This window comes from Silurus meridionalis, chromosome 20 (assembly GCF_014805685.1).
Source record: "Silurus meridionalis isolate SWU-2019-XX chromosome 20, ASM1480568v1, whole genome shotgun sequence".
NCBI classification, from domain to species: Eukaryota; Metazoa; Chordata; class Actinopteri; order Siluriformes; family Siluridae; genus Silurus; species Silurus meridionalis.
In genome coordinates this window covers 14,827,154-14,839,919 of record NC_060903.1, presented here as the reverse complement: position 1 = coordinate 14,839,919, position 12,766 = coordinate 14,827,154, and the positions used below count along the sequence as shown (strand labels likewise).

Below are 12,766 nucleotides of genomic sequence, written 5' to 3'. Positions count from 1 at the left end.
TGTGTGTGTGTGTGTGTGCCAGACCAGACCAGCACTCCTCAAGTGCAGCTTCAAAACCCAGGAGTGTTAAAGCTCAATCCGGCTGGATTTGTTTTCCACACACGCACACTCATCCAAACTATGTTCAAAAACACACTCACTCACACACACACACATTCATCTTGACATTACAAAGTTCTAGTGAGGTCTGTGAGCATCTACACTGTCTGTCTTTGCTGTGTATTAGTGTGTGTGTGTGTGTGTGTGTGAGAGAGAGAGAGGGAGTCCCAGGACAGCCTGCTCTTCTCTTAATCGTCTGACTTATTTACTGTTTAATGCTTTTATGCTGCCAGATCACTAATAACCAGTGGTGGATAAAGTCCGCAAATCATGTAGTTGAGTTAAAATAGAGATAAACTGAAAAAAAAAAAAAATGACTCCAGTAAAAGTAAAAGTGCTCCCTTAAATTTTTCACTTGAGTAAAATGTACATTCAAATGTCTTTTGCCTTATCAACTCAGTTGATTTGAAAAGACTGTAATGTGACTCTCAGCACAACAATCTATTAATAGAATGATAATAATGAGTCAAACACTGATTGATATCTATTACAATTATCATTAACCCAAAACCTGGTGTTGTGGTGAGTCAGGAGTTTCTTCCATTACTTATTCCTCTCTAAATGTTCTGCTTGCTGTTGATCTGACGCTCAACTGTATGCTGGTGACAAGTAGATATCGTCAAGCGGCAATCAAAACAAGTTCAAAACAGACCCTGATTGGTGGATTGACAGTTACATTTTTATCCTCTCATAAATAATAAAACGAACGACTGATTTCGTAAAATGTAGTTGAGTAAAAAGTAAGATACGTGAAAAAGCTACTTAAGTACAGTAATAAATTATACTGACTTAATTACTGTTTACTACTGTTAATAACAGTATGTTTCAAAGTGATGCAAGTGGTCTCACACACATACACACACACACATATCCTTTTCTCATACAAACTCCAGAAGGTCACTGTGAGTAATCTCTATTACAAGTGTGATGGATGGACATTTTTTTCTCCTAATCTCCCATTACTCTTTTCCTGCTGGAGTGAGCTCATTATTCTCCGTCGTATTCTTCACGCAGCAGCAGGGGCAGCAGCAGACCCCTACATGTTCTGCTCTCTCCATTAGCAAGTGATGTGAAACAAATTCCCAACTTGGGTTGTCCAAGCACACAGGCGGCTGTCAGGAGCCATCCGAGGATGACAGATTTTAACCCGAAGAAGCCCTCTTTCACTTGCTCTTTCTCTCTCTCTCTCTCTCTCTCTCTCTCTCTCTCTCTCTCTCTCTCTCTCTCTCTCTAGCTCTTTTTAGGGATGTCACATTTGACATGCTCTGAGTTCCGTCCCTGAACTAATTTTCGGATTACGCACCGGACAGCGCGTTCGCTCGGCGCGTAAAATCGCCCTGCGTGCGTTTTCTAGACAGCGCAGCATCGCACGCTGCGTGCATTTCACGCCCTCCCGCTCCATCGCCAGCTGCACGGGCACGTTTTCACCTCGTACATGCGTAAACCTCGAGGGTTCGCTTCCAAATCATGTCACGCCTAAAGACACCATCAATCCAACAAGCCGTCGTTGTTGAAATAAGGTGGCATGCATCACGTTCGTCTCGCAGCCAAATCGCAAACGTTGAGGTTAAGCACCTGTTATTAGAAGTTGAACATGTCATCAATCTTTATTATTTACAGGGACAATTTCGTTCTCAATCAGGCACAGAGAAAGTTTTTGGAAGCAAATAATTCCCTTCTGTTCTTTTTCTCTCGATCCATCTCCCTCGCTTTCTCTTTTTTCAAAACTTCTCAGATGGATGTCATGGAAATTGCCCTCGACCATTGCGGACCCTCAAATGACAGGAAGATCGCCTTGATTGACAAGAACAACGACCTCTATCTGACCTCTGTGCGCAGGCTGGGCAAAGAGCAGAGCATGCACAAGATTGGTGAGATGACAAAGACACAACGGCGAGCTTTTCCGCTAGCTCAAAAGTGTTGTCTATCTATCTATCTATCTATCTATCTATCTATCTATCTATCTATCTATCTATCTATCTATCTATCTATCTATCTATCTATCTATCTATCTATCTATCTATCTATCTATCTATCTATCTATCTATCTATCTATCAGGGTTGTCCAAATTTACGTGTTAATACAAATTCATTTTAACGGCACTCATTTCTCTTTAACCATTTTTATTAAAAATATAATAAATAAATGTAAAAGAGGTGAAATTAAAACATTCAGTGCAAAACACATTTATTCATGACATATATTGGCATAAAACATAAATTTTTGTCCATATGTTGATTATTGTATTAAAAAAACCTTGAAAAGTATTTATTTATGGTACATTTTGAACAGAACTGTAGGCATAAAAAAGTCTAACTCAGATGTATTAATGTGTGCAGAGCGCTACAGATGTGTTTTTGCCAGTCGAACTTGGCTGTAAAAGTTTCCCTCTGACCAACCAATCAGAGGACGGAAAAATGCTGACGCTATTCTGCTATTTCCCTGTGAGGCGAATTTGAAATCTGATTGGTTAATGAAACAGAGCTTATTCTTAAGGAGACTATGGTAAAAGGCCAGCAGTACTGACTTTGAAGGCCCTGGGCAGATATGATTGACATGGCAGCAGATAGAGGCTGAAATCTGATTGGACAAAAAATCTAACATGCACATACACGTACGCATGAAAGCAGTGCAGCCAAGAGAAACGCTACGAAATGAAGAGAATAAACAGTTGGGAATAAATAAATACAATTTCATGGAACAAATATTAGAATTTAGGTTGTAAATGTAGGTCAGTGCTTCTGATAGTGTTTAGGCCAGCAGAGAAGACTTTTTTAATAAAATGTTTTTTTGGGGGGTTTTTTTTCACTTTTTTTTTTTAAACATATGGATTTACATAGTAAACAGAAAAGTGTTAATTATCTCAGAATTTGATTTATATTTTAGATTGTCCAAAGTAGCAATACCTAGCTTTGATGACATGGCAAACTTATGCCATTCTCAATTCAGATCCATGAGGTAGTTACCTGGAATGTTGTTCAGTTCACGGGTTTGCCCTGTCAAGAGTTCATTTTGACATATCTTGCCTTCTTAATGTACTTTAGAGCATCAGTTGTCCTGTGCAAAGTGGTTACAGAGGGTGATTACAGAGTGAATAGCCCTATTAGTGCTACTACAACTACTGTGCAAATCCATATTATGGCAAGAAACACTCAGAGATTAAGAGATCAGTCGGTCAATTTAAGAAATGTCAAGAACTTAGTGTAGTCTCCAAAACCATCTAATGCTAGGATGAAACATGCTCCAATAATTACTGTCCCAGTAAAGAAAGACCAAGAGCTACCTCTGCTGCAGAGGATAAGTTTATTAAAATTACCAGCTTCAGAAACCACATTTACTTAAACGCTTTACTAAGTTTAGGTGGCAGACATACTTCCAATGTTTAAAAGAGACTGAGTGAGTCAGGCCTTCATGGGGCAAAGAAACTAGAACAAACAGAAGAAACTTGCCAAGAAACACAAGAAATGGACATTAGATCAGTGGAAAACTGTCCTTTGGTCTGATGAGTTCAGATTTTTTGTTCTAACCACTGTGTCTTTGTTAGATGTACAGAGGGTGACTGGACGGTTCCTAAATGTGTGGTTCCCACGGTGTAGCATGGTGGAGAAGGTGTGGTGTGGGGTTGCATTGCTAGCAACACTGTTGGTGATTTAGTCTAAACCAGCATGGCTACCACAGCAATTTGCAGCAACATGCCATCCCATTTGGTTTGCACTTAGTGGGACCATCATTTGTTTTCCAATAGAACAAAGACTCCAAACGCACCTCTAGGTTATGTAAGAGCTATTTGTTCCATAAGGAGAGTGATAGAGTGCTGCCTCAGATGACCTGGCCTCTAAATCCAGATGAGATGGTTGGAGTTGGATTGGGGAGTAAAGTAAAAGAAGCCAACAAGTACTTAACACCTCTGGAAATTCCTCAAGATTGTTCGAAAAACATTCCACATATTCTGGTACAACATATTCTGCGATGTTTAACATTTGTTTGTTTACTGCCTTATTCCATACGCGTTCTTTCTTAGTTTGTGTAGATATATATATATATAATATCTTTCTAAGCGAAGGTAATCAAGACGATTTTATCAATATTAATGGATTAATGGATCCTGCTGCTGATCTTTAATTTTAAATATACATTACTTACATTTTTCCAACACCCACATACAGTGTAAAACTTTAACAGCATCTCGTACTAATGTATTAATGATTTTTCTTTTTCCCCAAATGGCTTCCTGTTCACTATATATGCTCACTATATAAGGTACTCTATAATAGAATGGAAAAACCTAACTGAACATTAACTGAAGCTTTTATGCATCATGTTGCAGCCACATGACTGACCGACATAATACACTATATGGACAAAAGTATTGGCACACCTGACTTTCCCAGCCATATGTGGATCTTCCCCAAAATATTACCACATATTTAGAGGCAGACAATATAGAAATATTGATATTGTATAGAAAGACTTTGGAGGCAGTGAACTTTCCTTTCACTTGAACTTGGAGCCTTCTTTCATAAGTGTATCCAGGATTTTTTTAGTTGGTCAAAGTATATTGTTCTCAAACCTTTTCAGAAGTTTGTGGATCTTTTCTTACTAGCATACTAACAGAGTCAGAGACAGGAAGTGCTGTTCTTCTGTGCACTTTAGTGTTATTGTTTAATAACATGTTTCATGTACATTACAGTCGTAGTTCAACATCCATAATGCAGCGAAAGACCACTATTATTAATGACCTCTCATTCGTTCATGCTCTTTCTCTCTCTCATTTCTTTTTTTTTTCTTTCAGGCTCTATGGTTCACACTATAGCCTGGAATGACTCAGCCAACATCTTGTGTGGAATCCAAGACACCCAGTTCACTGTGTGGTACTACCCCAGTGTTGTGTTTGTAGACAAGGACCTGCTACCCAACACACTCTTCACCAAGGATGGCAGGTAAGACACATTCTCACTCATACTTCGGTGCAGACACCTGACAACAATTGTGTTTTCTGATCATCTAGTTCCACATCTATTCCCCATTTGCTGTCCTCCACTCTTCTGGGAAGAAGGTCCACTAGATATTGGAGTGTGCTTGAGGAGATTTGGGGTCATTCAGCTAGTAGGGTTTTAGTAAAGTCAGGGTACAGATGTAGGTGAAGTGAGGAGGCCTTGGGTACAGACAATTTATCCCAAAGATGTTTAACAGGGGTGAGGTCAGGGATCTATAGCAGGCCACTCAAGATCTTCTACTCCAACCGTTGTATACACAGGGGTCCTATGCTTTTTGGAAAAGTATGGAATTTATTTTAAGTGATTTCCAGGTCAGGTCTTTCTTTCCCGATTCGGTTTTCTGAAATATAAAATTAAGAATTTGTAAAAAAGAAAAAAAAAAAAAAGAAATTTTTTTTTTAGAAAACAAAGACTATGTTACATTAATACATTAATACATTAATCTGGATACATTCTGAACCGTTTCTCAAAAGTTGCTCATCCGGTCTGAAACGCTTGCGTCCCTGTACTCTGAGTCATTTCCATCTAGCGTTTATGTACTTTACACCTCTTTGGATGGCGTTTTCAGCTACATTTCCGTTGACTGAAAAACGCTGTCTCAGTATGAACAAAAAGCCAAAACAGAGAGAAAAAAAACGTTTACAAACAAAAATGTATTAGTGTAGACATGGCCAAAAGGTGCTTTTTCTATGGAGTTAGGAGCTGTGATCTGCACAGCTGTGATTGGTTGTTGTGAGGCAGCAATTGCCATGACTGCACACATGGAAAACATTAGAGATTTTGACCCTGACATACATCAGAAATTGTAACGTACGCATGTTATAGTCTGAATTTAAAATCATTATTTCAGATCTTAAATATGGTCTTAAAAATTTAGGGACGTTTGCATATTTCACTCTGGAAAAGTATGACATTTTGAAATGAAAAATGTGTAGGAACCTTGTACACCATACCTTCATAAAGCTTGCAATATAGAATGATCAATTCCCTGCTCACAAACCATTCACTTGGTCATGTGCTTGTTTCTCCTGCAGTGAGTTCAGCAGCACTCCACATATCCTCAACTACACAGGCACACAGGTGACCCTAAGGCGATCCGATGGCTCGTTGGTGTACAGCGTTATGCCACCCTATGCCACCATGCTGCACGAGTACACAGGCTCCGCCCGCTGGGAGGAAGCCCTCTGTTTGTGCCACTTCGCCAAGGTAAGGGGAAGTAGATTAATACACATTATTACACTGATATGTGCTCTGGTGTAATAATAAAACCAGGATGTACTTTGTTTGCCTTTTTCTCCCAGCATATACATCCTGAGCTTCTTTCCGACTGCCTCACTTCTGTCCCTTGCTTTTCTTTTTTTGTTTATTTTTTAAAAAGTTGGATATAAAAAAAAATATTTTATACATTTTGCATCAGATTATTATATAACTTTCTTTCTTTCTTTCTTTCTTTCTTTCTTTCTTTCTTTCTTTCTTTCTTTCTTTCTTTGTTCGTCCTTCCTGTCTTTCTTTCCTTTTTTTTTTTCTCTCATCAGTACTTTATATAACAGTTTATAATTCATACAATCAATACTAGCACTTCCTTTCTTCCTTCCTTCCTTCCTTCCTTCCTTCTTTCCTTCCTTCCTTCCTTGCTTCCTTTCCTTCCTTCCTTCCTTCCCTCAATCCCTCTCTTGCCTGTCTTTCTTTCCTTTTTCTTTCTTTTATCAGTACTTTATATAACAGTTTATAATACATACACTGAATACTGGAACTTTTCTTTCTTTCTTTCTTTCTTTCTTTCTTTCTTTCTTTCTTTCTTTCTTTCTTTCTTTCTTTCTTTCTTTCTTTCTTTCTTTCCTTCCTTCCTTCCTTCCTTCCTTCCTTCCTTTGTTTCTTCCTTCCTTCCTGTCTTTCTTTCCTTTTTCTTTCTCTTATCAGTACTTTATATAACAGTTTATAATACATACAATGAATACTGGAACTTTTCTTTCTTTCTTTCTTTCTTTCTTTCTTTCTTTCTTTCTTTCTTTCTTTCTTTCTTTCTTTCTTTCTTTCTTTCTTTCTTTCTTTCTTTCTTTCTTTCTTTCTTTCTTCTTCCTTCCTTCCTTCCTTCCTTCCTTCCTTCCTTCCCTTCATTATTTGTTTGTTCCTTCATGTCTTTCTTTCCTTTTTTCTTTCTCTCATCAGTACTTTATATAATTTTATATAATATATAAATAAGTTTATGATACATACAATGAATACTGAAACTTTCTTTCTTTCTTTCGTTCTTTCTTTCTTTCTTCGTTTAACTTGCATCAGTAAAGAATAGACGTCTCGTGAATGATGCAATTTGACGATATTGTATCTGTATTTATAATACGAACAGGAGCGCACATGAGCGTAAACATTCCTCCCGGGTCCTGTTTAAACAGCTACCTTACTTATTTTCCTCGCTGACAGTTTGATAAAACGCAGTAATTCTTTGGATGGGGGTGGGAGAGGGGGGTGAATGATAATGAGAAGACAAAACATTGCAGGCTGCAGCATGGAGATAGCCTGTCCATTCTGTGTTGGGAATGTGGAGAGAGATCAGCTCGCGCTCTGTACTGTATACAGTAGTTACGGTGAGAGTGATGTGACGCAGAGTGAATTACACAGGCCGAGGCGAACTGTTTTAACATGGCCTGGGGCTAATGATTTCTAATTAATTGTTCCATTAGTTGAGAGTTCAATTGCTTGCACATTGTGAGCTGTAAAGGGAGACAAGCGGGACACTGGACATATGGCTGAGCTTTCATGAGTCTGGGAAAGTCCCATTTAAATTAGACCATAGAGTGGGATACACACACACACACACACACACACACACACACACACACACACATACACACACACACACACACATGCAAACATTTATACAGGTCTATGCATGCACAGAAAATGTGTGTGTATTAGTTTCAGAAGTAGAAGTGTGGGAGTTATATTTGTACATGTTCACATTTTGTTTTTTCAGACCCTGCCGAGTGTCCCGGGGATTTCATTCCCATCGAAATTTATGTCAGTATTTCATGTTTTATGCCCTATAAAATATCCAGTAGAAATAATATACAGTAGAAGTAATATACAATATAATCTATGCTGTGTCCTGGGGGAGAAGGAGGTCTTGCACTCGTTCTCCAGTATTGAGACTCTCCAAGAAATGGCTACCGTCTTCTGCCAAAACCAAACCGGGTACTGGCTTTGATTTAAAACACAAAACGATACGATATAGAAAAGTTTTAAAGGACACGGCAGAGAAGAGACATAGATGTCACATGTCTCACATCTTATACCAACTAAGAAACTTTCTGGTAGAACTTGAACCGGTTCCAGCATGACGATGCCCTTGTGTAAAAAAGCCAGCTTCATGGAGATAGAGTTTATTTGGGTTGAACACATACATATGTATGAATACTATATATAAATAGTAGACATGTGCATCTCCATATGTGATGACGATGCGTTTTTTTTGCGTCTCGATTCATAGCCAACGATACGATACATTAAAGATACATACGAAGCAGCTTCAAATTCGATGTGATACGATTCACCCCTATTACGATGCAGTGCGATTTCTAGTTCCAAATACGCATCTACTAATACTTATATATAAATAAATGTATAAATCGATTCAAATGTGTTAAAAAACGATGCATCGCGATACAAAAGCCGACTCGTATCCGGTGCACACTTTTTAAAACTTTTTTTTTGTTTGGAATTTTTTCACATTGTTAACTTCAGTGTGAGATCAGTGTGCATCCTAGACGTCTGTAGAACCACAGTTCTGTCTGTGGCGAACAAATGATTGTGTGGATGAAATCCGAGTCACAGTTAAATTCAAAAACTGACCAGTCTGACTGTATTTTATTCTATTGTCTTTCACTTCATGCACTCTAGTAAAAAAAAAAAAAGTGCCAAACAAATGATTTCTTGTTACTTTTATGTGCGTCTTTCTCTCTTCTTGCTTATTAAATAAACTCTTGCTAACTTGCTTTTTTTTTTTGTCCCCCTTCCCTCCCTTTTTCCTTTTGCCTCCCTTATGTACTTGCGTAATTGCAAAATCCGAGTCGTGCTCCTTTTTTCGAAACAAAACTGCATGCTGTCTTTATGACTTTTGCTGTTGGCTGGTGTTTGGGCAGCGTTAATTGGGAGCCGGTATGAGCTTTGGGCAGATGGAGCGTCCACGCTCGCCTGCCTGACTGTACTGTATGTTTGTGCCAGCGTGGTTTGATTTTGTTTCTAATTAGTTCATGTGTCACCATTTACCGTAAAGAACAGGCCTCCACCCAGCAATTAATGCACACAGCAGGCAGCTGTGCTCTCCATCCTCACTCTCCCAGCATTCTGCTGCTTTAACCGCAGAGCCCGAAGGGAGTCCCAGTATGGCATTACACAACTGTTAGTCCTGAACTGTTCCCCTGGCAACCTGGATCATTTGTAGATAAGTAATGGTAGCCATCGATCTAATCTAAGTAGCTGCTCTTGTAATGAGTATTATAAACGCATACTGTGTGATGTTATTTGTTACCATTTGATTTGTACCGTGTAACGGTTTTCTTTACTCCGCAGATCTTCTGTATACGATAATATAATGCGTAAGTTGTTATTTGATTACTGTTTGCAAAAGATCGATCATATTATATAGACAGAAGATGTTCTAGATTTTTTTTTGCGCTTGTTGAGGTTTGTGCTCCTTCAGCCACAAGTGTGTTGTAAAGTCAGGTGAGGTGAGGAGGCCCGGGGTGTTCCAATTTATCCCACAGGAGTTAATTAGGGTTGAGGGCAGAGCTCTATAGCAGGCCACGCAAGATCTTCCACTCTAACCCATGTAAACCATATCTTCATGGAGCTGGCTTTGTGGACAGAGGCGTTCTCATGATCGAATTAGTCTGGGTCCTAGTTTAAGTAAATGAAAAATTTAACGCGACCACGTATAAAGGAAAGAAGGCTGCGTTTCAAGCGTTTTTGCTTCTTTTTCAATATAATCCATTTAAATGAATAATCTGAATTAGAAATTAGACTAGGTTTGGAAATAATCTTAATAATATCATCTTCTTACTTACATCTTTACTTGTGTACTTGTTTACTTGCTTATTTACTTGCTTTCTCATGTTTTCACTTGTTTACTGAATTCAATTCACTTACTCGCTTGTTTACGTACTTATAAACATGCAAACCTATTTATTTATTTACTTGTTTACATTTTCACTTACTTGTTTACCTACCAACTTATGTTCTCTTAGTTGTCACATACCAATTTGTTTACCTATTTATTTGTTTACTTGCTAACATATTCACTTGTTTTACTACTAACTTGTTACATATTCACTTATTTGTTTACTTATTTATGTTATGTTTTATTCAGTTGTTTACCTACTAACATGCCTATATGTTCTCTAACTTGTTACATACCAATTTGTTTACTTATTCATTTGTTTATTTGTTATTTACATGTTGATTTACTTGTTTACTTGCTTTCGTATTCTCTTACTTGTTTCTCTACTAACCTGCTTATATATTCACCTGTAACCATCTTGCTTACTTGTTTATTTGCTTACATATTCACTTTTTTTTACTTAATTAGTAACTTGTTTACTTGCTCAGTTGCCTGCTTACTTATTTACTTGCTTACATATTTATTCGTTTACTCACTTACTAGCTTACTAACTTGTGTACTTGCTTCATTCGCTGCTTTCCAAGCATTCATGTGGGTCGGAAACTTTACAGTTGTTTTTTTTTCTTTAATCGTTAGGTTTTTTTAATGTAACAGAAACTGACTTTTTTTTTACATCTGGTCTATTGCGAAAGTGTCTAAAGTGATGTGTTCAGTATGTTGCTGCCGAGTGTCCGGTTAAACAGGTGGAGTTTGGGGTGGTCAGTGGGGACGTGATGAGGAACACAGCGACGCGGGTGTTCTGTATTTCTGGTAAACGTTGCCGTGGCGTGGCTCTTCCCGGAGAGGGAGTGGACAGGGAGGAGGAAGAGGTTGAGGAGAAGGAGGAGGAGAACTAGGGTGTCCTGTCCAGGAGGACACCGGGTAAAAGTTAGTGTAAGAACAGTGTTGAGTTTTTACTGGGACAATATTGTGAAACACACACTTACACACAACAAGGCCGTGAGTGACTTAATGCTGACTAATAGCTCCGGTGCTGAAGATCGCTAAATGACGGTGCATTAAGCAGCCACTTCACGCCTGGTGAACAGTAGTGGAGTAGAGCAGGAACGTTTCATTTTTTTTTTAAACAGAGACAGCGCATGATTACACCATACTGTCTGCTCTTAGTTGTTTGTAGAATCTTAATCGCAGTGTATAAGTACTCTGTCTATTTCAGGGCCCTGCTCCTGCACTGATCTCTCCTTTCCTGTTCTCCCTCTATGTGGTTAATTAATCGATCTGGCCCACAGCGCTACTGTTACGAGCTTCATACAGAGAGAGAGGGGAAAATAAAAACGGCCCTATTAGCATCCCTGTCCCATCAGAGACGCCAGTCTAATGACCTTCCTGTCCTTATCATCCCTCTGTCAGGTCATGAGATCATCTGAGGATCAATGCCATCTTAGAAACTCCACCCAATTACATTTTCCTCAAAAAAACCCACACAGATTTACCTCTTCTTTCACAGCTGGAGGACGGTGCACATCAGCACATCAAGTACAGTGCGTTGGATTTTGGGACTTTTTTTCCCCCCATTGCATTAAAGTGCAACGTAAACACAATTACAGTTTTTTTTTTCTCCGTGCTTGAATATCGAAAATTCCCCGATTTGAAAGATAATAAGAGCAATTTCGCCTCGAACACAGGAGAAACATTTCATTCCGGCTCTGGTGCAGGAGGAGGACGGCGGACATTTTAACAGCCGCTATCTGATCGCACGCTGAATTATTTATGTAAGTTATTGTACGTTCGCTTTTTTTTTTCCCCCCATGCCAGCAAATCGCATTACTCTTTCTAAGTTATACACAGAGTAAACAAAAAAAGTAAACCGGAAAGAACCCTGAATTTTGACACTTTTCCAGAATTCAGCCGAGGTTTTCCACTACCTTTCCACTCCTACAACTTTTATTAGTCGGCACTATCCCATGCACAGATGCACAGATAGACGTCTCCATCTGTTATTTACAAGCATGATACCAGTGGGGAAAAACTCAGGAGAAAGAAGCATCAAAACAAGTATTTCTATGCAAAGACCATCGTGTGCATCTTGCTTGTTGAGGGAATGAAAGTTTCCGTGTGTGTGTTTTGCAGGACCAGGCCTTGTGGGCGTGTCTGGCTGGCATGGCCATGGCTAACAGAGAGCTTAACACAGCCGAGACAGCTTATGCAGCCATCCGAGAGGTGAGCATACTGTAATTTATAATGTAATGCTCAGAAAAGCCAGCATTTATAATTTAATGCCCCCGGAATCTGCATTCCTTTTAAACTGAAAGTGTTTGTGTCTGTGTGTTGCGTCCGATCTCTATAGGTGGATAAAGTGCAGTATATAAAATTTATAAAGGATTTGCCCTCTAAGGAATCCTCCTTGGCTCATACACTGCTTTTCAGTGGACAAGTACAAGAAGCTGAAGCTACATTACTGCAAGCAGGCCTCATATACCAGGCGATTCAGGTCCATATTGACCTCTTCAACTGGGACAGGTTCGATGTTGTGTGCAAATGTGTATATGT

The 12,766-nt window shown here is 38.9% G+C and overlaps 1 protein-coding gene across 2 annotated transcripts in view; it reads left to right on the top strand.

The window, feature by feature from the left end:
• Positions 1-12,766, top strand: part of ift80 (intraflagellar transport 80 homolog (Chlamydomonas)) — a 71,096-nt gene that overhangs the window by 56,609 nt on the left and 1,721 nt on the right. For both annotated transcript variants that reach the window (XM_046876738.1, XM_046876739.1), the window contains exons 14-18: positions 1,835-1,970; positions 4,893-5,040; positions 6,132-6,303; positions 12,347-12,436; positions 12,564-12,736. In XM_046876738.1, the coding sequence (XP_046732694.1) occupies positions 1,835-1,970; positions 4,893-5,040; positions 6,132-6,303; positions 12,347-12,436; positions 12,564-12,736 (719 nt within the window). The remainder of the gene's footprint in view (positions 1-1,834; positions 1,971-4,892; positions 5,041-6,131; positions 6,304-12,346; positions 12,437-12,563; positions 12,737-12,766) is intronic.